Here is a 26,109-nt window from a genome sequence, read left to right on the forward strand (position 1 = left end):
AAATATTTTTAGAAGTTGAGAAAAGGAGGAAAGGTTCAAAAAAGCCTCCTGCTCATTACACTTCAATTCTTGTTTACATCTTAGTATTAAAGTGTTAGTATTATAATCTCCTGTGTTTGGTCAGATATGAAACAGCACTTGTAACAAGGAAGAGGATCAGAAATGAGAGACACTGCATGGGGAGGTAATAACCACAGCTCTATAATTCAGGGGTCTTGTGTGTTGTGAAAGGGAAGACTTACTGCTGACTTTTTGTTGGTTTTGAATGATTTATAACATTTTACTTGTGGTGGAGTGTTGCAATCTATGTTGTCATGGAAATTCTATTGAATTTATAGTTCCATTTATCCAAAACGATTTTCCAGACTTCATTTCATGGTGAATCATATGGCTGTTACTCGGAGTACAAAGCAATTGCAAAAGTTTCATGTTATGGAAAGCATAAACACTGAAACCGTTATTTTCATATTATGGAAATACAAATGAATGCAACATACAGCTTTTTAGCATCAAATATGCCTTCATTGTGTAATGACTCAGTGTGTATACATGAGATGGATTTTCTTGTTTGGGACAGGAGCAGGCCTAAGGGGTATTTATTTCTGGCAGTAGAAATCAGGGAAGTTTCTGGCTTGCCAAGGTACTTCTCTCTTAACATTCAGGACTTAACGCTCAAGATACTGAGTGATATGGCTGGAATCCAGCAATGCGTTGAAGCCCAGGGCAATCCTACGAGCATCGTGTTGCCTCACTGTTCCTACCGGGCTGTTACTGGACCACTCACAGGTTTAAACGCTGTTCAGAGTTAGGGGCAGAATGTGCAACAACTACCAACTTTCAGGTTGAAAACGACTATGAAATTGCTTGGTCTCGACTTATAACATAGATACACCTACCGCGTTGTTTGTAGACAGCAAAGCAATAGTTAATGCTTCCTATTAAAAAAGATTAAAGGGAAATTTACCGTACTTCTAAGGCATGCGAATGTCTAGATTGAGTTAAATTCTGCTATTTCACTTGTCTGATCTTTGCTCTTCCTGTTGTTTCAACTCCTTCCATTTTTTTCAGCCTAGCATTGTATTCATTATCAAGTGGCAATTACTTTAGGGCAAAGACCCTGTCTGACTCTTTGTTTTGCAATTTACCCAGCACACTGTTAGGCACTGTAAAACACTTAAGTTATGACATTCAAAATACATCTCTGTACCTGCCTAACTATAGTTAAAAATTCACTGATGAATAATAGACTAGGCAGGAAAAACATGCCATTATCTACTCCTGTTCAACTTTATCTTTTAAAAATAATGCGGTATACTCTGTTATTACATCAAGCTGTAGTAGGAGGACTGGAAAACATCACGATTTGCTCTTCCCTCCGCCTTTTCTAAGCAGATTTAGAATACGTTATAAATGATAAGTTTCATGGGGTTTTTTAAGAGACTATAATGAGAAGTCAAACATCAGACTTTATTGTCCCAGTGTACATCTCACACTCCAGTAAACACACAGACTGCAGGACAGTTAGTCTGAATTTTCAGTGCTGCAGTGAAGATTACATTATGTCTGTAGAAAATTTTTATTCCAGCCAAATGGATCACATCATCCAGTTTGCTAGAAATCTATGCACATATTTAAGGCAGAAGTAAGTTACATGCGGGCTTTCAATTAAGAAAAATCATGTATGATTCATAATCTTAGCAGAGAATTTGTTTTTATGCAAGAGATTTTAAATCCAGCTGTAGAAGTGGCTGAGAATAATTTATTCTTACAATATAAGCAGCAGAGGTACTAATTAAGAATTAGTATATTCAGTGATTGACTCCATCGTTTAAAGCCAACATTTCAAAATTTTTGTTTCGCTACTCTGCAAAGATTTGCAATCTACCTGCGATTCCTGTGTTTTGCTCTTCTGAAAATACTCTCAGTCTCTAAAGCAGTACATAATAAACCACGAATCTGTTGCCTCTGCGTCTTGCCGCCTGATTCATCAAAAAATTGGCTAGCCTCTAAAACCTTTTTTTTTTTTTTTTTTAGCTTTAAATTGCATGGTAGTCCTTGGATCGCTGGAAGGAAATGAGCGGAAAGCTAATTCTGATGATCTTTTCCCTTCCACTAGAATTCCTGGTACTATTGAATATTCTGTACTTCACATCTGTGACAGCACAATGAGCCTTTGTTCGTTTTTTAATCTAAAGAGAAATCTGCTGCAGGAGGTTGCACAGGGTGATAGCAGTCCAATTTAAAAGTCTCAATTATTTATTTTTAAAATACTTGGCATCTGTCTATGGAAAACGTACTTGCTTGGTTTCCAGTCTCTTAGAATTGCTTTGAACTCGCTTACATCTTCTGGGATCTATCAAATGCTCATTGTGGCTTTTCTCTCATAAGTGCTGAATGAGTTTAGCCATGATATTCTGTATTGGATGTAAACTTTCTGTCTTTGTAGTGGGGTAATAAGAGCAAAAAGATGTCATGCACAGGAGTGGTGATTTCTGTCTGGATGTCTGTCTTGCCAAGCAGAGGAGCAGCATCCGAGCAGAGAGCTGGAGCATTTTATTTGTGGCAGGGAGAAGTCATCCATTTGAATCAGGCTCAGTTTTTGCAAGCCAGTGACATTTCATAAAGAGGGGTTAGTCATTCAGAGGCAATTGTACTTAATAAAATCATAACTGATCTCTGGTGGGCAGTATTTCTCAGTAATACACACGCACGTTTTGGACAGCCTGTCCTTACAAGATCAGTGTGGTGGCAGCCCAGTTTTGAGTCAAAATCTCTTAAGCACAGAGCAGGGCCTGACATTTTGCCAGCTCTGGAGGACACCAGATTTCTATAGAGGTTGGAAGAACGCTGTTGAAGAAAGATGTTTCTGCAGAGAGTAGGTTGACCCCGAGGAAGAGGGGATCGCCTGCCTCATGGCATGGTGGAGGACTGCTGTAGCTGATAGGAGCATGGAGGCAAAGATGCTCCAGGCTGGGGAATTACTCAGGTGTTGGATGTATGTGCTGTGTTCATTTGTGTAAGGATTGTCAGCTGGAAAAAGGCCTGGAGTGCTTGGAAACGGTAACGGTTGGGCACTGGATCTTCCTGGACAGAAGAGACTAGAAAACATGACATGGTTTTATAGGGTGACTGGCAATTACCTCCTGGGTTACGGCAGAGTGAGGGTTTTCTCTCTAATCCTCTGTTTTAAGGCACTTGTAACATTCTGAAGATTTTCCCCTTCAGTGAGATTTTTTTCAGGCTTAATCTGTGCTGCACAGCAAATCTTTCTCAAGTTTGAGTGAAAAAAAATTCTACTCTTTTAGAGTGTGAAGAGTGTCAAAGCATAAAGTTTTTCCATTAAAAGCGAAGTCTTGCCCTCTCCCTGCCTTGGTAAAGCTCTGTAGCTGCAGTACTTGTTGGTAGCATTTTAGGATGGAGAGAGTCTTCCTGCAAGAAAAGAGCCTTGGTGTCGCTAGGGATGGTTTGTTTCAGCTTAGCCTTATCAAAATAGTGAAAATTTCAAGTTGCTTGGACACTACTTGTTTTTTATAACAGATCTTTACAAGATACATATAAGTGTACTGCTGTGTTGCACATCTGAGATTAAGGAAGTCCATGTAAGCCTTTCCCAGCCTTGTTAGCTGTAATGGGGCTAGGTGTGAGAGACTTACCAGTCTCGTAGATTGTGCCGTAGAGAACAGGACTCTGAGGCCCTCCGAGACCTGCGCCGCCGGGAAGGCTGTTTGGAGCACTGTCAGCAGGGGTGTGTGGAGCAGAGCATTCTGACTGCAGACAGTGTTACTCTAGAGAAACTACAAAGGGTATTTCAGGCTTTCCCATTGCTAAGGGATCCAAAGCCTTTAAAAATACTTTTTTTTTTTTTTTAATTTTGGAAAATAGAAGCTATCATGAAATCGCGTGGAAAAATGTACAAGAAAATGATGGTTTATGGTGCTGATATCAGGCAGTGCCGCAATTTCGGTTGGATGTGCAAGCTTGGATAATGCTCCATTCTGCATTTCACAAATAGCGTATTATAATAAGATCCAAATTTTCTTTAGGTTAAATGCCCCTGTGTTGCGTTCTGTACTACTGCTTTGTATGTACCAGGCAGAGACAGTAGAAGTCATTTCTATGCAAAATGCACCATATATTGTATATACTAATTATATAATAAGGAGTAATAATGAAAATTTTCTAGCATGTTTAGGCCACTTAAGCATGCAGTGAAATTAATTTTGTGGTTAACTTTCTTATTCCTGACTTGTACATAAAGAACATTATGCCATCCATAGAAAATATTAAATTAAATATCTACTGATAAATGCATTCAAGATGATGTATATTATGTATAAAAGAACAAAAACATGTTAGATGCATTTACATTTTATTGTAAATTGGGGAAAACAGATGAGTATTATGGAAGAGAACAATATGTGATCACATAATTAGAAAATTGTCATAACACTAATGCTTAGCGGTGTCCAGGTGTGGTTTTACGAGCAGTCTGAACCATGCAGCTTTGAGGATGTAACTTTACCATCTTCTAAACATTGTTTTTGCAGTGTATGCGTGTGTAAATTATATAGTAGCAATTCCTGGGAGATTCTATTCCTAAAATGTTCCTTCTAGCTGTATGAACATATAAGGAAGCTACTGTATGACGGATGACGATAATTTTTCATACAAGACAGTTCCCCTTGACTTGATGGATGCAGAGAGAGGAGCCACGCTCTCTGGAGAAACACCGGGGAGCAGTGGTAAAATGTTTCAATGTGTATGGTAATCAAGGCAGAGTGTGGTTCTTGATTAGTCTGTGAAATTGCACTGCTGAGACGAGGGATCTGAATTAAGCACTTTTTTACCAAAGCCCTTTGCACTGCTATCCAAAAGTGTATTGTAAAAATTAATTTCCTTAAAATGCCGTGAGCAAAATTGATCCAAAATGATTTTGGCATATGCTGAACTCACTCAGTGATACTTTTCTTCATAAACTCCTGTGAGGACTATATAGTGAAGTGTTTTATATAAGGTATACCTAATTTTAGGCTTCATTTTGAAGGGGAGTAAAATGTAATTTGTTGAGTGTTTTGTGAGCTTTGTCTGTGCTGGCTAAATTGAAGTTTATGCAATTCTACCTGAAACAAACTGTTTCTAATTTCTGCATCAATGAATGGCTGTACCTCGGTCTACATTTGTTCAAAGCACAAGTTGTCAGAACCTGGAGGCACCACCAACTTTGTGAGATATTGCCAGCATCTCTGTGTGTGCTGTGAATACACTGGGAATAGGAAGGCCAAAATAGGGAAAGAAAATTGCTTTCAAATTTTATGAAGCTAGAGTGAGTGCCAGACAATTTTTTCATTTTTTGTGAGCCATTTGGAATGCAGTCTTATCTTATCCTCCTGCTGAAAAAAGTACCTCTACCTCTGAAGAGACTGATCTTCATCTTGGCCTTTTCTCTATATGGTAATATTTTATTAGATGTGTAGGTACTTTGCCAGTATTATACATTACAGCCAATATATACAGCCAGAAGCCTGGGAATCAGTAAATATGAGTAGGAACATATCTGAGCAAGATAAAAGGGTATCATCTCATCTGGCAATATACAAAATTTCAGAATACGGGCAAAATACTTGCATTTGTGAATACGATAGGATATGTCATGCAGCACGATCTTGGAAAAAAACCAAGCAACCCCAAACAAGTTATTGGAGCCAGCAGAGCATTTGCCTGCAGACAGACTTGCAGGAGAGGGCGATGGTCAGACCGGCAGTGTGTCGGGAGGCATGGACCGTCTCAGCTAGCCCTTACGTCTCCATTTAACTATGCACTGTGTGGCTATTTCTTATCACCTAGTCATGCTATGAAAAGCCTGAATAGGTCAGGTAATGGGTGATGGGCAGCAGAGAAGTGGGAGTGAATGTACAGGTTCAGGCAAGAGGCCAGTGGCAGAGAAGCTTGATGGGTCCGTTTCTGTTTCATAGCCAGGAACAGATTTTTTTTTTTTTGCTGGAGTCAATGTGTACGAGTGAGCATACTTGTTGGCCAACCGTCCTGTAGTAGTGTTGCCCCCACAGACGCGCCAGTGCTGGTTCGGGTTGTGAAATCCATCGGGGAGGATCCCTGAAAAGGCCCCAAGAGCAACCACTGCAAAGTCCAGTTCTTGCGTTTGGCTGTTACCATCAGGCACGTGTTTTTAATTTGTAATGTGTAGAGCACACATACAGCAAATGTTACCAATACTGAATGTATTCTATGAAAATGTACACACCTACATGGTGTAATGTTGAGAAGGAAGCATTGCGTGTTTTGGACGTAAATCAGATCCTTTGGAGCAAATCATGGCTGATACAGATGGACTAACACTAGGGGCTTCTTTGGGAATGGAGAGGTTGAACAATGGCTGGAGAAGCAGCAGTGTGTTAGGCCAGCTGGCAGAAATGGGAGCTCAGCTAACGCGGTAAACGAAACAAGAAGCATACAGGAAATTAAGAGCAGTAGCACCCATGGGCCTCTGTGAGTTGCCCTGACTCATGGCACGTGTGTGTAGTAAAGCGGGATCGCTCAACAGCAGAGCATATGAAGGAGGCTATTTCTCGGTCCTCCTGTATTTGTGTAACTCAGGCACTTGCTGTTTTTGGGTAATTGTTGTTCTTGCCTGCTTTCACTTTGGGTTTGCGTAATTATTAATGTTTATTATTAGTCCTAAAATGACATCAAAATATCTGGTTTTGTCTTGTTTATACTTTTTGCCAAGTACTAATGCTTTAGAAATAAAAGTCATGAAATTTAACTGAAGTCAGGGAGAAGTCTGACCCTAACCGATAGTCCTGAATATCAGAGGCTCATAAAAATGCATTGCTACAGAGACAGACTTTTATCTTACAAATTGCTTTAGGAGTAAAGGAATAACTCTAAACATTGAAATCCTTTTCAAAAATTCTCTATGGTTTTTGAGATAAATATGTTTAGCACATTTAACAGAGCAGGAGATGAGCCTGCAATGAGCAAAGAAATGAAGAGATCCTGCCAGAAAGCACAAAAGTTTACCATCTAAACAGACTGGCCATACTGTTTATCCTTGGGTTTGTTATTAAAATGCATTGCATTGACTCTGTTCCCCGGTTACTCTCCCAGCAGGGCAGTCATGCTATTAATCAAGGTGCTAGTTAAACAGTATTGTTCAGCAGAATTCCTTTATCTCAGGTTCATAACACTGGGCTTACGTATGTTGTGTATGCATTACCTCATTTGAAAGCTGTGTGAATCAACACTAATGTGATTTTGTTGTTGTTTTTAATTTTTACAGATGCAGATTTACTTCTACAATCCTGATGACTTTGACAGTTTTGGAACAGCAGTTCTAGAAAACAGGGTAGTAGGAGCCATGGCTGTGTTTTTTCAAGTAAGTTTAAACAAGGGCTATATCCATAAACCAAAGCATTCACCAAGTACTATTTAATTCATTGAATTGTTTCAAGCTTAATGGATGCATCTGTTTTCTTGTTCCCACCTGTCTAAGTGAAAGATATTTCATATTGTCGAAGTGTGATTTAAAATGTAAATAAGTGTATTTAGAAACGTAATGAAAAATTTTGCATGAATTGTTCTGATTTTATAGCTACTTTACAGATGCAGATTGGAGAACACATTTATCATGGAACTTCCTTCACTGCTGAAGCACATTGCTGGGGTCCCTGGAATACTAACAAACCGACGTGAACTAGTTCTGTTTAGAGAAAACTTAAAATTCAAACATAGCTTGAGAGAAAATTAATCAATAAGTTTCATCAATCTTATCTGTAGCAGCTTCTTCTAAATTGTCATAGTAACAAGTTCTTGAACAGACCAGGTTTCCGAATGAGTGAATTTATGCATCCCCTTTTCTAAAATGCATCTTCAAAAGCGTGACTGCTTGCTTAGCTCATTTGTCAGTTCGACATGCTCGAAAACTGCGGCGTGGGGTAGAGCCTGCTGCTTGCGGTGGCTGGCAGGTCAAGCCACGTGGCAGTGGCGTTCAGCAATATGGGCTTCTTGTCATATTGCATCAGAAATGGAGTTTTTCCTTTGACTCGAGGGTGAATTGAATGGAGGGAGTTGGAGCAACTCCATACCACCAGGCTGTCACAAGCAGAGAAGAGGCTAATGAAGATTTTGAAATATCTCAAGGTGTTGCTTTTTCAAAAGAGAGGAAAGGAGGGGGAGGAAAGAGCAAGGGAAAATGCTGGTCCTCTGCGAGGTTTCACACTAGCTTTACTGTGGAAGAAGATGATCTTACTGTTATCTTTGTGAAGTCAGATAGAAAAGAATATGCAAGCACCCATATGTAAATACCTCCCTTTTTCTTATGATGTTAGAGTGACAAGCTGGACTTTCCTGCTCAAATTAAGTAAGGTTGTCTTTTTCCATGTCACTGATTTTGATCAAGTGCTTTGATAAGGAGAAAAGGACGGATCCTTGCATTGCATAAATTGCTGTAACTGTGCTGACATCAGGCTAGTGGAAGCAGGCATGTTAAATTCATCACTGTTGAATTCTGAGCACTTCTGTGGCATTTCATGTTAGGGTAAAGTTGGTGGAGCTGCGATAATTTACAGTGGCATAGCAGGATGATTCCCCAGACTTTTTAATCTTGATGTGCTGTGGGAAGGATTTGGGCAAATTGAATTTGGCCTTACAAGACAGAAGTTTAGAAGCAGAACAACCAAAGGCACTGTTGCTTGATTTATACCACAGTGAAGAGCTGGACATTATGTGCATGGGCCGTGTCAGAAGGACCATGTGTTATGCCATGGTGTGCAATACATGTTGTGGCATCGTGTGTCTGGAATTTAATTCCTAAATTACCCTGATGTGCCTCACATAAGCCATGTGAAGCACTGCCCCATGTTGCACCATTTCTTAGTCTGTATATGACATTTATTCCAAGAACCCTGTTTTTAGTTGGATCCTAAAATTGTAGTGGGACTGTGTTTTGTGTTCTCCACCTGCAAAGCCAGGTGCTGCACTTACTGCGAGTCCCACTTTGTACGATTCCGAGGGAGCCATTAAACTCACTAAAAATAACCTGAAATAGTCTGTAATGCTCTTAAGAAATCCCATCTTTGATTGTAAGAGACCTCAGGCTCTTTAAGACCACAACCAAGTGTTGCGGTCCCCTCAGGGAAGCAGAAATCTATACTTTTCATCATTTCTAGCCCTGCAGGCCATGGGACATTAGGCTGTAAAGTCTGGATGATGGTGCAGCTGGGCTCCTGTGCTCCAGGAGCCATGAAATCTGAGGCCATTACTGATAAACAGTCTCTGATCTCTTCCAGAGAGTGGGGGTAAGATAATTCTCTGCCAAAGTGATCCAGGGACAACCTGTTTTGCGGCTGCAAGGAAATGGTTTTCTTTTTTTGGCATTTTTTTTCCTTGCCTTTGGGTTGAAATGATAAATTGGTGGCGTGCTGTTAAATTTCTGAGTGCATCGAATCTTCCTTCTGGGTAGCGCTGCTCCAAGACAGAAAGCTGCCGAGGAAGATTTGTAGAGCCCAAAGTCCCCATTCTGGAAGGACATGTGCTGAATTCTGGCCTGTGTAAGTAAACTCGAAGGACATTAGTGTGGCAACTGATAGTTTGGCCATCATGAGGGTTTTCCGGAATTTGTCCCATAGAGCTTGAGTTTTTGTACGCAGGGTTATGAATTGATGGTGATAATCCTTTGCAGATCCATACTGTGTTTGACCAAGGTACTGTTTTAGTTCCCTCAGCTGTGTATCATGTGCTGGAGCTGGTGAACCACAACTTGGAAAAACCTTTACAGACAGTTTAGTTCAGAAATACTTGGTGTTCCTTTAGCCTTGCTCCCCAGGGCACCATGCGGATAAGCTTACCGTGGCTAGTATTCCATACAACTAATTTAAAAGCTGTCTTTTAAAACTGATTCTTAGCATACCTTTGAATGAAATGTCCCTAAGATGTCCACGGCCACATTTTGATTGGCAGCTTTGACTATTCAAGTACTAATTTTATAGTTTGCTGTTTTCCAGAGCTGTAGTTCCATCTCTAACTCATTTATCTAGAACACAGCTTTAAAAAAAATCGTAGCAATAGAGGTCATACTGTTTTTTAGAAATACATTAGAAAACTGAATTGTGCATACTTTTCTATGTAAATATTTTAATGCAGAAATTATTGGATAGATTTGCCATTAAGTCAAGACTTGGATTTTTGCTAATGTGTTAATGCTGTGTTGGAATGAATGTGTACTGCACTGACTGAATTTATAGTCTGGCAGGTGTTTTTTGTTTGACTGATGTTCACAAACGTTCCTTTGAAAATCAGGTTCTCCAGTGAGTGAACATTATACTGAACTATATAATTATTGGTGAAACATTAAATAATTAAGAACCCTCTTTCCTCCTTTTTAAATAATTTAACTTGGACTACATAAGAATTTTCCTTATTGAATTCACTGTTTCAGCGGCAATTTCCAGGTAAAGTACATTGGTTCCGAACTTGGATAATTGAAGCGCTTGGAACTTTGTTGTAATTGCTAATTAAATCTATGCTTTTCTCATTGCTTTCATTGTAAACTCTGTTGATAAATTCTATTTCTGTTTGCATGCTGCAGGTCAGTTGACCTGACAAATAAAAAAAAATTACTAGTTAAAATCAGGAAACAATTCTTCCGTATACAAACTGCTGTAATTGCTCATCTCTGTATTTCATTGTGGATAGACACTCAGAGGGTCTCACATAAAATAGCACTGTGGGGACTCTATAGCAGGTATGCTCAATTTGCAAATGAGGTGAGCTGGCCTGAAATGTCTAGCTGGGCTCTGAATGTTGATTTTTCCATCGGAGTACAAGTTGTAAAGTGAACAGGTATGTGGAGGAAAGGGGTCCCGTGATACTTGGTCCTTTTGCTGACTGTAGCATCACTTCAAGCATCGTGCTGGGGACTACTGTACATCCAGGGGAGCGCCGCTGAAAATTCCTGCAGACTCCTGTTCTGTAGCTTTGTATTTGGGGCAGAATGAGGAGCCTCACTTTGCAAAAACCAAACAGCAAACAAAGAAAACCTTGCACCGTGCCGTGGTGTTTCCTTCAAGATCCTCTCTTGTCCTCACTGAGGCCACAGTGAGTGTAATAGAGGAACAAAGTGATTTAGGAACCTCTGATCTTTTTAGTTCAAATTATTTTAAAAGCTATTCAGCTGGAACAAGCTGAAAAGGGAAGAAGGGAACTCCAGCCTGCTTGTGTCAGGTATAATGGTTATTAAAGCCCATAAACATGCTCCGCTGGGGCAATCAATGGGAAAAATGGCTTTTCTCCTACAGTGGGAATGTCTGTGGAAAAAAGTATGTTTCAAGAGGGAGAGGGGATCAGAGTATTAAACAGCAATGTGAGTCAAAAAGCTCTTGGTTTTTTGTTGTTAAAAAGAACTCACTTGTTATCTTAGCAAAAAATCCGAATCTTCTGGAGACAAATGAGGTAATGTCAATGATTTCTCTTTGCCTTCTGACAATTTTTTCAGGACAAAAAAATATGACCAGTCCTGTCAGTATTGGGGTTACTTGGTGCTTCTCAAAGTGAAACTAGTGCTAGTGGAAGACGTTTAACTTCACATATCCATTACCTCCCGCCAACAGTATGCTCCTGGTCTGCAGTAAAGGCTTCTGGATTTGCAGAAACAGTAACACCGCAGTGGCGGGACCCATCTGCAGGGGCTCACTGCTTTGTGGACCTCTTAAAAGTTGCCTGTGGCTGCGCGTTGAGAACCACCAATCTGCTGAAACAGGTAGTAGGTCCCAGTCCGGCAGGGCACTTCTGTCTTGATTATCCTAACTTGAACACTTGAAATTAAGCACGTGCTTAATTTCAGCCCACATGAGGTTCGACTTGTGCTTAATGATGTTCTGGCTCTGGGCCTTGGTCAGTTGTGAGGCTGAGCCGGTTTTGAAGCAAGCCAGGAATGGAAGGGAAGGCCCAGATCTCTCACTGGTTCCTGAGTCATCCATTAGTTTATATACATGTAACACATATTTACAAGTTGCATTTAAAATGAGTAGTTACTTGGATTAAATGCATTCAGACATATTGCACGGCTCTGTTTTAATCATCTAACAATATAATTCATTGCACACTTCACTACTTGCTTTATTAAAGCCAAACTTAAATGTGTTGAAAACAAACATATTGCTTTTGCATTTGAAATATTCATCTTTTGGGCCTGCGGTAGATTCATTACAGCAGAGAATACTTCATTCCTTGATTACTGCTGTGAAAAGACACAATACTGATTCCCTAAGCACTCATCAAATATTCGATAGCTCAGAAATTCAGGAGGAGGTGATGGAATTCTTGTTCCTACAGGGAGGGCATATAAATCTATTTTATTATTTGCAAAGAAAGCCATCAGTGATTAGTTACTGTATCTCAGGTACTCAAACAAATCATCTCTAAAGAAGTTAAAGTAAAAATGAATTTTAAAATAACTTTTAGCAATGCTTTCATCATTAAAATTATCTTCATAATGATGAGTGATGTTGATACCTCGATCACTCAAGAGCTTTAGCAGCGTAGGGCTAGATTTTTAAAGGTAATTAGGTACTTGGCAGCAAATGTGCAACTAACGGTATTTTCAAAAGTATGTGAGATAAAAATCAAGGGTTCTACAGCTCTTTTGCTGGGGTGCCATTCTTAAATATCTTTTCCAATACTAACATTTTTTAAGGTTGTTGAAAAAAATACCGTGCAGCACTTTTAACTTTTAGATCTCTGTGTGTGTTATTTGTGTGTATTTGTCTTTATATTTACTACTAACTCATGTACGCAGAGATTTGTTCTTCAGTAAAACAAACAGTAATTGTGGCCTTGCTTTTCATAAGATTTTTTGGTAGTAGTTCTTGGTGTGCTTCGTGAAGGCGATCGATAACTCACGTTTCACAGGGACCTAAATGAGCTAAACGTGGAATAAATCAGTGGAACACCATCAAAGCCATTGAATATTTGGCACAAATATGCTTTTTTTAATGTATATTTCTCAAATAACAGAATTCAGCTTTTAACTTCCCTAGAAGTTTTTTTCTTCCCTCTTCTTCCCTTTCATTAACTGTTTCATGTGTTTGCCACCATAACCAAATAAATTCAGTGAATAAGTGCTTTAAATACAGTAGCTGTTGAGAAAACTGTATCTGGTAGAAGACGGGCTTCCCATGTCCCCATCTCAATTCATGGCAATTCCCTGATTTCACCTCTCCTTTACTATTATGTTTTTCGAAAGTCTGAGCAAAACTAACTTGATTTTGAAAATGAGAATGGAGGGGGAGGTGTGCACTTTTCCTGAAACATTATATCCACCTACATGAAGCATAATCAGTGCTTCAGTGTTTAGGCAATATCTTAAAGGTGATTTGCAGTAGTTCAAATAACATATAGCACCATTAACATGCAGGGCATCATCCAGAGTCATTGAGAGGCTTTTCATTTATTTTAATAGGCTTCAGATACATGTAAAGACCTCAAAATTAAATTACAGTATTAATTCTTTTAATGGTTACATTAGAACCCGTGGTGTTTTATTAATAGTAGCTTATGAATAATAAAACTATTATTATTGATTAGCAGTATTATTTAGTAATTAGTATAGGGTTTTTTTATCATCTTCATAACATGAAAATGTATGCAGGCTAAAGCTACTTATTCAGTGCCTTTGGAAAGCATAATTTATATTTATCAAAGCGTATGCGTATGTACTAGTAACTCTCCATGTAACAGAAAACAAGCAAAACGATTTGAAATGTGTTCTTACTCGCTCAGTCCAGTTTCCCAGCATTTTGAAATTGTCGCAGCTGTTCAGAACCATTAGTTGTTACTATAAAAGCAATACTAGGGCTTTAAATGGTTGAAGAATAATATAGAGGTACAAAGTAGCTACCCTGAGATATAAAGACAAGCAAGTCAGAGTAGGTAGATATGGTCAGTACAGCACTGAGAGTGCATTTTTCTGAGAAACACCTTGTACTACACACATAATGATGTACAGTAATATGAAGCATCTCTGGAGCAGAAAATTATTCTCCTAATTTTCCAGTAAATAAATGGAGATAAAATTATCAAAAGACAAAAGTGATTTTGCATCATGGAGAATTTAAATATAAAATTATGGGAGCTTCTTAAAGTCTGTTAGATTTGAGTTGAGTTCAGTGTGTGAATGGCACTGAACAGCCTCCAAAGGTGGGCGCTTTAGCCAAAACAGGCAAGTTTGGGTGCCTAACGATAAGTATTCATGCCAATCAAAAAAACTTGCACTGAAACCCTTTTGATTGGAAGCTGAGTTTGGGTAGAAGACAAAAATTCATGGAAAGTGTCTGTTTCTAAAAATATATTCTACCGTTCCATTAAAGAAAACAAAAATAATTTTTTAAACTAAGCCCAAAATTCAGATTTTTATTTCAACTTCTGTTGAAAGTTTCTTTGGGAAATATGAATATTTTTGAATATTTTATGTAAAAGAAGAAAGAAATGGGAGAACAGATGGGGAATAGCTCTGTGAGTAAAAAACCAAAAAAAATATATATCCAGTTTCAATTTTGGTGCTTATTGAGTTTCAAATGCTTAACAATGAGACTTTAACTTTATTCTGATCCATATCTTTGCCCAAATTGGTCATGTTTCACATGTTGTTTAATAGCAAAATTGCTGTTTACAGCAGAGGTTTTTAAAAAAATAAAGGTTTCTTGTTATAAGGTTCTTCATCCTTTGTTTTAGTACGTAAACGAGTAGGCTGACTCTCGAGAGTACTAAGCAAACAATTCCTGATGAAGTCTTGAGTTTAATAGAGAAGATTCAAAAGGTTTTTAGCTGTGCAACGAGATGCGGTTGTGAGATGGGCAGAGCTGCATCCCTTTCTTGAAGATCATTGCCTGAAGCAGGGCAGAGAAGCAGGTAAGGAAGCGGCAGAGCGCTGGGGTGAGCCCGGGGACTTCACCGAGGAAAAGCCTCAAGCGCTTTGGGGAGCCCGGGGGTTGGGGCTGTGAGCCCGATGCTTCTAGGCTCAAGGAACGAGGGCTTTGTTAGTGAGCTGAATTGCATTGAAGAAACACTGGCCCTTTTACCTGTGGCTTTTTTTTTTTTTTTCATGTGGGGTTTTTTTTCCACCATTGAGTAATCTTCACTACTCCAAATTTTCTGTCCATTGACAACAGCACCGATACGCACCTTTGCTGCTCGAGTTGCTGTGCAGAGCCTGGGCTCCTGGTAATCCCTCATTTCAAATCCCATACAAACACTAGCAAAATTTTTCTTGATTTGTAGGGTACCATGGGTTCAGGCTTTCTCATTCATGTGGCTGTACATTTGTCATGGCTTATCCGTGAGAAGGAGCCCACGTGGCTAAATCCAGGACTGCTAAGAGCAGAGGTGTTCACACAGCAGCCTGAACATCCTGAGCAAGTGTGCTTGGAGGAGCGAGGTACAAATGCATGAGCAAAAGGGGGGCTGGATTTGGAGGCAGACAGACTGACAGGGCGGCTGAAACAGATCGTTCTTGGAAGCAAACACATCGTTCTGCTTCTGCTTGCCTGTGTTCTGCCAAGAGGCATTTGCAGTCTCTAGATCATGATGGCTGCAACCTGCTGTGTTGAAACTTTTCTATCCACAGGCTGACTGTGCAGTGTAGAAAGATAATCTACCTTATGTGCACTTATCTTCTTCAGTGCCCAAGCAATCATCTTCCTCGCCCTTCTTCTCTGTGAACTCGTTCATGGTATTTCCCAGTAAGGCAGAAGAGCAGGAAGACAGATTTTATGTCAGATGACCTCCAAAATGCAATACTTCCAATTAAAGCCTTTTTGTTAGGTTGAATTTTAAAGGATATGGGCTGTACAGAAAGCTGTGTCATGCAGTTCTTTTTACAGTGCAGAATGAAATACCAGAATGCACAGAGAGTCTTCGACTTTTATTTTGTTTTTAATCTCAGATATATCTAGAGAAATGCAACTTCCAAAGTGTCCGAAAAAACTCAAAGGTAAAAATTAGATGGCGCTTTTTTTTTCCCAAATGCACCATAAATGCTTTCTTAACTGCAAAGTCTGAGATCATAACTCAGAACTTGTGCTGTTTCTTCTCTGGTTTGGATGCAGTAGCAAGGAGGGTGGCTAACAATGGTGATGGCTTATTGAGTGACTTTTGCTTTTTGTGATAAATCACGGTCCGTTGCTCCCATGTATTTAATAGAAATGTCACAATTATTGATGCTAGGAAGGAACTGTAAACTTTCTTGCTGTTAAGAGGACTTGGACTCCAAAGTTGTGCAAGGCTACAAATTTGAAAAATACTCTCTGTGTATTTTATGGGGTCTCTCCTCAATATCTTGAGCTCTCTGTCGTAACCATTAATGAGAGCTGGTTGTGTGCATTGCATGGGAAATAGATTTCTGCGCTCTTCTAGTTTAATGTTCATTTGAATGTCAGGATCGCTATCTTTCAGTTTACAGCATTGTAAATGTTTTTGACTTGCAGTTTTTTTGCTTTTCCAATGCTTCTTAATTGATTAACGTATTGCGATTAATCCCGAGTGGGATGCCATTATTAACTTACTTCATTAAATTACGTACCAATTTGTTAGCCTTAATTCTCATAATTGTCCCCTTATATTTTAGTGGTTTTATTTGAATAACTTGCCCTAAGAACTTGATCAGCATGCATTTGTGTATTCTTTTGCCTCCCTTTCCTTCCTCTCGTCCTTGATGTTCAAAAGTGGAGTCAATTTAGGAATATTTATAGTGTCTAATGTCAGCATCTTAAACACAGTAATTTACTTCCCTGTGATTTAAAAATATCCTGTCTTAAAAAAATAATTAATCACTTTTGTAGCCGTGCTGTAAAAATCTTTAAATTGATAGAAAAATATCTGGTGGAGTTTTCATTACCAGACTCCTGAAAATGACACTTAGATGTCTAATATGTAAAAATTACAGTTGTCGGTCTATAATCTCACCCCCTCTGTGGTTCAGGAAGATTGATACTCAGGAAGTCTGCTGATTATAACCATTAGACTAAAAAACAAATTAGTTCTCTAACTACAGTAATGCTTTTTGCATTTTACTCTGGTGTGCTTTGTTGATGCATCACTTTGTCACTTTATCAAACATTGCAAAGCAGACCTGGAGCTGGATGCCGTGAGAGCTGGCTCTGAGCGGAGGGACCCCCGGCCTTCACGCAGGCTCCTGTCACTTGCCTGTTGTCTGCTTTAGGGGACAACAGCCCCTTATAAAGTCTCTCTTTGTGTCTTTGAGCACTGAGAAGCCATTGAACGTGGCTTGTTTTCTTTGCTCCAAGTACCTTTTCTCCTCTCTGTGATAGCAACGATTGCTTCATCCCCATCCTTTTTACATGTTCCAAATCTGGTGCATTTCAACTTGACCTTTTTTGTTTAAGAAAAAGGGAAGAGAGTGAGAAGCTGGAAATAAAGCATCTATTTTTTGCTATCCAAGTCTTGAGAGAGTTTTGCTAGAATTGGTCTTAGATACAGAATCAAAGGAGCCGTAAAGCTGTACGTTCATCTCCTTTCCTTTCTCCTCTCTCCCAAACACAGCAGCTGCCTCTGATAAGTCCCTGTTTTCTCCCTGTTGTTAAACATCCAGCCTGGATTCCAGGAGGATCATTTTTTATGCCTTTCTGCCTACCTCTTGTTTAAATGTAGTTCAATTTCTTTTCCTGCAAAAACCATCCTCTGTAGCCATCCAGGACTCATACCCCATTTGTCTCTCAGAGGACTAATAAAGTATATTACATGTGGCTTACATTCACGGGACGTAGATGGAGAAATCTAACATCTCAATCAAGAAACTCCAGCTCTCCAGTCCACACGTTGCCCAGTTCTGCAGGATTTTGCACAGGATTTGTGTACCCCTTAGAAAAATTACACTTGTTTTCATCCTCTGTATCTTCCATGAGGCTGTAGAGTCTTCACGTGTTTCTGGTTACCAGTTAGTGTTATGGCACATTTTAAGTGAAGGTAAGCACAGGATCTGTTCATAAATGATTGCCTAGTTTCACTTTGTGCCATAAAAGAGAGATTGGTTGTAAAGTCTGAATATATAAAATAGATGGGTAAAATTGGGGCTTCCTTTGCCTTTAGAACTTCTGGCTCAGATGAAAAAGTTATTCTTATTAAATTTAAGCTGTTCTGCCTGAAGAATTATTACTGTAGTTCTCAGATATAACAGTGCCAAGTTTCTCCTAGTATTGGCAATAATAAACAATGCAAGCTTCAGACAGAATTTCCTGGGTAGCATACCAAATGTTCTAGAAAACCTTCTCGGACAGCAGCTAATACATTTTTAATACAAATAAAACATAATTCTTTAGTCTCGTTTCAGTTTGATCCCTAAGGTAGAAAAAGTATACCGACTATGCATAATTTATGTATTTGTTTGAAGTGTTTACCCAGATACTCCATTCACAAAGTCTCTTTTCGTTAATAGGTTGCTGTGAGATGTAAGAATCACTTAGGGCTTACGCTGTACAAATAAATGGAACATGTCATTTTTGTACAGTCAGTGAGGTGGTTACGTGGTCATCCTAATTCTGCCTTCATCTGCGCTGCCCACCCCATCCATCCGTAGCCAAGTCACAGAACAGGTCCAGCTGAAATGTCAGTATGTTTTTCCCAGATCGTATGTGCTGTGAAAGCATGGGAAGCATGCAAGGGAGGGAAGAGGAGCGGTTGGGAGCAGAGGGTGCTGCCCACCCCTTTTGGGGACCGCATGGATTGGCGTTAGGCTGGTGTGTCCGTGTGAGCACCACCCCGGTTATTACCAACAATACGAGTGGTTTCCTGTATAATTCCTATACATGACACATGGTGCAGAGCGAGCACGTAGGAAAATATCCCTCAGTAATTTAATTATCATCTCTCCTAAATTACTGTAAATCCAGTGTTACAGGTTACTGCCAGAGGGTCGAGTTGTTGCTGGCTTTTGTCATCTGTAGTTTCTGTGCTGCAGGACAACTGTGGGAGAGATGATTATCGAGGGTTTTCTAAGCCGCTAGTTTTCTTTCCAGGGGTCAAAGAAAGGCAACGAAAGTAAATCAGAGTCTGGTCTGGTCCCTTTCTTTATGTCTCTGTAGAGAGGTAGACATTTGTATGTATGGCTGATGGCTTAACTGATAATGCTGATGGCATATCACCCCCCAAAATAATTCTACAGCCGAGATGGCGGCTTGCCCAGAGCAATCCTTGTGTCTGATGTTTTACCTCCTGTGAATCTAAACCAGAAATCTTTGAGTTCATAGGGTGGAGATGAGGGTGTGTAAACCTGGGACCCTTTTACAGAATAAGTTTAGATTTCAGACGTATCTTCTACATCTGAGATTCACTGAAAAGCACACTAATCCGGCTGAGGTGGTGAGTCTGAAATGAGCTAAATGGTCCCTGTTTGAGTAATATTAAACCCCCCTTTGTTTTAAGTTCAGGTGTGCTTCTATCAGAGCTCCCAGAACAAAACCAGCGAAGGAGCTGGGATGTGCTTTTATGCACATTAAGCTCTACTGGAGATAGATGAGAGTCAAGAATGCCAATCACCATCTTACTCGATGCTGAAAATTGAAATAGGTGTTAAATAAAGATTGCTTAAATCTGTTCACAGCACCTTTGAACAGTGATTTTTCAGAGGCTTGCAAGATGGAGCAGGATTTTTCCTATGAGCTTACGGTGTTTGCAACTGTTTCACAGCTCTGGGAGCACTGAGAAGCCAAAGAAAAGCTGCCTGGCTGATACCATCAGAGGAGTATTTAGCTGCTGATTGTAACCGTACCATTTCTGCGCATCAAAAATGCATTGTAATGTAGTCATTATCAAGAGTAAAGAGTCTTTCTGAAAGAAGGTATTGGTTTTGCAACATCTGTACTGTATCAGATGAAGCCTAACTGGAGATTTGGCAAACTGTTCCTTATGAGTAAAGTAAAATGATGTACCACATTAGAAAGTAGCTTGGTTATTAGAAAGCTCAGTCTTGCTCCTGATAAAATGGATTTTTTCAGCGTAAAATTCATCTTTACTTGCTGCAAGAATATTGCTAAAACAGATTAACTTTGGATCTCTGTATTTTATAGTGTGTCTCATGTTATTTTAAGGCTGTAAATATATTAGGCGATCTGTAAGCTTCACTTAAGTTACTGCTTTCTGCGTTTTTGAAGAAATAGGATCATGTTATGCAGGAATCAGGATGATTGAATTAAATCACCCCTTTTGATATTTATTTTCCCTCAGGATCGTGCTACCAGATCAATATTTAAAAACAGCTATATGGGTAAGCATTGATTAGAAAGCAAAGCTCCATAACCTTAACAGCTAAGCTAGTAATTTTTTGTATGTATTTTATCTGTGGTTTGTATGGCATTATGCACATGCCTGTGTATTAGAAGCAGTCAACATAAAATTATTTTCTTACTCTTTCCTCCCCCGTGCCTACCTTGCCACCTGGCAAACCTTCCTTATCATATCTAGATCCTATAAAAACATCTAACATAATTTGAAATGCTCTTGTGTGAAACATGATTAGACTACATCAATCACTTTTCAAAGATTTTTTTTTTTTCTGCATTTTGTATTCTAAACTGCTAAAAACACATGCTTTTATATCCTGCTGCATTTTGTGGAAGACATGAGCAGACAGATAGTTCCCCATCTTGAATAAACCAGTCTTGTTAAGTACTCTCCTAAAGTGCATACCAGTCAAATTAAACTTTAGGTTAACATTTTGGAATGCTCTCCTCTTGCCAACTCATTACCAGTGATATGGCTAAGCAAACTGTTGCCTTCTGCTATTCCAGATATCTACAGAGATTTAGTATATTTCAGCTAATAAGCTTACCTTCCTGAATAGCATGCGGCCCACCCCGCCTTATGGCTAGACTTGTCTCTTCTCATAACTTGGGCAGAGAATTAAAGGCCAGAAGTAAAGGCGGCTTTTAAACCTGTCTAGGTAGAGCTGTTTGGTGGTCCCTGTGTTGTGGATGGAAACATCCATCATTTTTGAGTCTGAACTCGCTCGTTATCTCGACCTGCTCTGCACTGCCCCTCAGGTCGATACCGATACCTCTCTACGGACAGATGGTGGTGGGAGAGGGGGGTGATGTCTGGGCAGGTGGCACCACCTCGGTGTGCTGCAGGGCCATATGGGCACTCGGGTTTTAGAGAAACTTGGTCTGTGCATGCAGTACAGCTGGCTGCTACCACACCTGTCTAATAGAGTGGCTGAAAGGCTATATACATTCATGCTGAGCTATGGAGATTATCTCTGTCAGCTGTTCTTGTGTCAGAAACAATTTTTTTTAATGTTGCATTCATGTTGTAAGTGCCCAGCCTATGCCTGCCTTTTAGGAAATACCCTCTTTCTTCTTTCATTACTGCTTGCATTGCATCTGAGGCATATAACTGGTGTTTTACCCCTAAAAATAGAAGATTTTTTTATGCCTTCCTTATTATGCCATATATTAAAATGTTTGTTGTCCTCCTTAAACCTGAGTGTAGGCACAGCCGCAAATGCAGGTGTGTCCTACCAGCATGCTAGGTTTACAGGCCAGTCTGCAGAGAACATGGGATGCTACGGCATTGAGCTTTCAAGCACTGGTGCTTGCTGCCATTAGCTCTGGAAACCCTCTCGTCCTCACAACAGCCGTCAGTGCAGCGCTCCTTGTACGCATGTTACAGCTGGGCTGGGATTCAGACTGTGTTGGGTCTCAGGCGTTCTGGGGAGAATTGCCTGTGCAACCTGGCAGTGAACGTGTCCTTCTGTGCCAACCCTCTGAGGATTGCCCGTACAGAGCGTTGGCTTTTTAGCTCGCTCCATACCAGCTCAAGCATTTGGCAGGGGAAAGCCTAACGTAGGTTGTGGTGTCAGTCGCAGGTGGTCAAATGACGGTGGTGCCATCAAAGGATCAGGCAGCCTGCCAGGTTTTGAGAAGAGAGATAAGAACCTTTTCTAGCGAGGTGGATACCAAAACTGGGGTCATGGCAAAGCATGGGCCAGGAGCCCAGGTGGTCCAGCTGACTGGCCACAGCGTTGGCGATAGGATCATAAGCAGTGTGCATGATCTGTGAACACCCAGGAGTTAAAGTGCTGGGGTGTGAACAGGACAGGTTAAAAAGAAGGAAGTAAATGCCTCAAATTAACAGGCAGGTTCTCTGGCAAGCAGATTCAGAGGGCATGGGAGAGGAGATGGTAGACTCTTCTTGAGAGCATTCCTGTGTGCACCCACCTGCAGGAAGCATCTTCACTGCTCTGGGTCAGACTAGACTTGTTCAAAGAGCACCTTTTGTTCTGACCATGTTTAAAGTTTTGTTTTAAATCGTATTCAGTTGCGTTTTATTTCTTCTCTCATACCTTTCCCTGAGATTTTGAGATTCTGGCAATTTTGCCGTTATATCCTGTCCAGGAGGAGGGCTTCCTGACCAGAGACAGAGCTTGAAAACCCCCTCCATAGGTGGGTCACGCTCCCCAGGAGCACCGGAAAGCTGTAAGAAGCCCAGGGAATGGAGGCACGAAGGCTAGAGCATCCTGAGGAGTTCTGTGGCTTTAAGACTATCACCTACTCATAGTGATTGAATAGCATTCACTTTGCCACTGCTGAAATGTAGAACATCTTGAAACAAGCATACATGTCGTGTTAGTTTTTGTATTTCTTTGTATTTCAAGAGGAAGAGACTGCTGCCACAAACGGAATGTTTCCCAGGCTTTTAATGCACTTGTGTTCTAAGTGCTTTTTTTTTTTCTGCACATAGTTTCCCCATTTCCTTTAAACACAAGCCATGATACTTGTTGAAATGTTTTTGTAAGGAACTGAGTGAGTTGTTGGGTCATTCTAACCGAGTCAAAAATAAACAACTTGACATATGATCCTCACTGTTGTGTGTAGTGTTACACCAGGTGAAACAAGGGGGGTTTGAGCTGTACTTTTGTTCCTGCAGGAACCTGGGTAGCTTAGAAGCAGCTGAGAAGAAAATTGCAGGCCACATCCTGCCACTCTTAACTCAGTGGCTTGAAGAGGATTGAGATGAGGACTGCCTCATCTTCCCTGCTTCTCTGAGCTCTACTGCTGTGACTGCCCTGCTGCTGGTACCCACCCTGGCTCAAGGACCTGGCTCTTGTGCACCTGCACTCCATGCCCACTATCTATGGTGTTCTTGGCAGTCCTGCAGCTGGTGTCCTTGGCACCCTGTCTGCTGGCATCCAAGTTTCCCCTGGATGAGCCTACTCAGTAGCTGAGGGTACTTCTTTTCCGTGTCTCCATGAAGGACGTCTGGATGGGGGTGGAAGGGCACAGGGACTTCCTTGGTGATGCAGGAGGCAGGGGGTGGAGAGGAGGAGGTGGCGGAGTTGTGCAAGGGTGCGCAAGGGGGTTTGTGGAACAGTTTGGGGAGAAAGGATGCTGTAGCGTTGGAGGAGACAGAAACAGCTCACTGGATGGGAAGAGAGAGCGAGGAGGATGTTGCTGGTGGGCGATGGAAGAGGGAGGCAACTCAGAAATGAGAGCAGAGGCAGAAGTGAGGAAACTGAGGATTAGCTGGTGCTTTCTGCTTAGGTACCACGAACACTGAACTGTGCAATTCATAGCATTTTGCAAAACTGCACACATCTGCAAGAACTTAAATAACACTGAAAATTTACAAAAGATAAGTAAAAGTGGAAGAACTCGTTTGAAAGAGAATTACAAATATAAAAATGTATCATACTTGGCAGAGTTGTCCTCTTCAGCCAGAAAGCTATTCAGGGACACCACAGGTCAACATTGGGTTCTTGTACTGCAAAGATGCCCAGAAGCCTGAGAACCCTTCCAGCCCATGGCTGCTACGTTAAACATGGGGAACTTGCTGTAGCAAAAACTCCTGCAGCAGTTTCAGTAGATCAGTTCATATCGACCTCCTTAAAAATGAGGTAGAAGGAGCGGCAAGCAAACTATGTTGGAGTTCGATGTTTCAAAGCAGGAGATAAAATTTCTGCCCTACAACAGTTTGTTTTCACTGGATTTCTAATTTAATTGTGAACTGAGGTGTGGTTGTCATTGGGGAAGCGGCTGTGTAACTTAATTGACATTTCTGCATCCTTTGTGTTTGTGACTCATAGATGCCGGCTTGAGTCATCTCGTATTGGCGGGCTGGAGGCAGCCGCTGCTGTTGTGGGGAAGGGAGCCGAGGGCAATGCTGGGAGAGAAAAAACGAGGACTTTTCATGGAGAATGAATGAAAGATGTTGGGAAGCTGAGACAACTCCTTTTTTTTTTTTTTTTATTCATTTTAAAGGGGTGATTGTTGTGACCTCTCTCACCAAAATCCTTTGCGTTGGCTGGAAGAGAGGAAAAAGGCTGGAAATCTCTGCTGCATCCTAGGCAAGCTTAGCTGGAGCAATTAAATTACAAACCCCTGCAAAATGGTGGGGTTCCAGATGCCCATCTGAGCTGTTCCCTTCCACCCTTCGCGTTTTGCCCAGCACATTTTATTTTCTTGTTTAGCCACCGGATTTCATTGTTTTATTTAAAAAAAAAGCTGAAGATATTTTTTTTCTCAATTGCACACGTTTGTACCAAATTCAAGCCAGGGCAGAAGAAAATAAAAGCTAACTTCCATTCTTGGTTTCACAGTTTTGAGTTTAGCCTCTCCAAATGTGTGAAGCTGTATATCAAAGAATGGGTGCTGTGGGATGATCTGGCTGTAGTGCTCGTTATATTTTTTTTTCATTACACCATTTTGTTTTCCTCCCTACTTAGGTCAAAATGGTTATTTTTTCATAAAAAATCCTGTAAATTAGGCAGGTCGTGGAAACTCTAAAAGAGACCCAACTCCTTTTTTTTCTTTCTTTTTTTTTTTTTTTTAAACTCAAATGGTGAGAACAGTTTATAACTGATGGCAGTTTTTATAAAATAGCCTCCATCCTGATAAAATGTTACCCCCCGGTGTGTCATTTTTCCAGCTGAACTGCTGGTAGGATTGAGAGATCTTGCACACTGCTGCTTAAATAAGTAGACTACATGCTCTATGAAGAAATCATATTATTTTCTCAAAGGAGAACAAGTAGGCTCAGTGCACCAAAATTGCTTTAAATAAACTTGCAGCTACTCTAGCCTTTTTTTGCGCAGCTGCAGATGGTACAGTCTATCAATCAAGCTTTCCTGGCTTTGAGAATCTGCCACTGAAGCTGTCGCTCCTCTGTGTTGCAATTACATTTCTGTCTTTTACACAACTTTGTATCTTAGATAGTCTATTGCTGCTAATCAGATTGTGCTTTTGGGCTGCAGATATCTTTTGTTTTTCCTCAGATATATGCTTATTGAGATCTTTCAATAATTTGTTAATTGAATGTGCTATTCACTTGCAGTAAATTAGCTGCATCATGCTTTCGAAGTGCAAGAATACTTTGGGGAAATTAATGCCTACCTTATCAATGGAGTGAGTCAAAGTTTGGGCAGACGAGTGGCTTACAAAAAGAAAGGAAAATACATTGCTGGCTGTTTCTTACCATCGTGGTGGTTGCAAATCTTTTGCTAGTGAATGGAGGTAATGCTGCAGGGGGAGGCTGCAAAGACTTCCTCAGCCCGGTGAGCTGATCAGTCAGCTGCCAGCGTGTGTACAATACACGATCAATGTTTATCCGCTAACAAAGAAACTCAGTGTGCACAAACAGAACGTACTCTGAGCTGAGTTATTAAGCAGTACTTAACTCTACCTTTGCGTTTCATGCTCTTGCTTTCTTTAAGACAGTCTCTTATATTAGCATGTTGCCTTGCACATGCTGGTGCAAATTCTGTTGTGTGTTCTTCTGAGGAAGTTTGTGGCACCCCTTTGCTCTTTTTATGACACTGATATTTGAGCCAACCTTTGGTGTAAAAGTGACTATTTATGCTTCTTGTATTTTCAAGCATCCCTACTGAACATGATGAAAGTGGAAGTTGCTGATCTATAACCTCGCATGTACCAGCCTTGTCCCAGGATGTCTGTAACTAACCCAGGTCCAGAGGCAGCAGGTACAAAATGAAGGAGGGGGTGAGCTAAGGCTGAGAGGAGCTGTGGTTGCGAGCAGCTGCATTGCACTCTACCAAAGATGAGGGGCAGCCAGAACACCTGACCCCGAAGT

At 40.5% G+C, this 26,109-nt stretch overlaps 1 protein-coding gene across 3 annotated transcripts in view; it reads left to right on the top strand.

The window, feature by feature from the left end:
* Nucleotides 1-26,109, top strand: part of PTPRG (protein tyrosine phosphatase receptor type G) — a 418,432-nt gene that overhangs the window by 266,775 nt on the left and 125,548 nt on the right. For all 3 annotated transcript variants that reach the window (XM_087744487.1, XM_087744488.1, XM_087744489.1), the window contains one exon: nt 7,298-7,393. In XM_087744487.1, coding sequence (XP_087600613.1) covers nt 7,298-7,393 — 96 coding nt within the window. The remainder of the gene's footprint in view (nt 1-7,297; nt 7,394-26,109) is intronic.

The sequence above is a fragment of the Nipponia nippon genome, unplaced genomic scaffold (genome assembly GCF_047370975.1).
Source record: "Nipponia nippon isolate SJK-2023a ecotype South Korea unplaced genomic scaffold, ASM4737097v1 scaffold_9, whole genome shotgun sequence".
In the NCBI taxonomy this organism is placed as follows: domain Eukaryota; kingdom Metazoa; phylum Chordata; class Aves; order Pelecaniformes; family Threskiornithidae; genus Nipponia; species Nipponia nippon.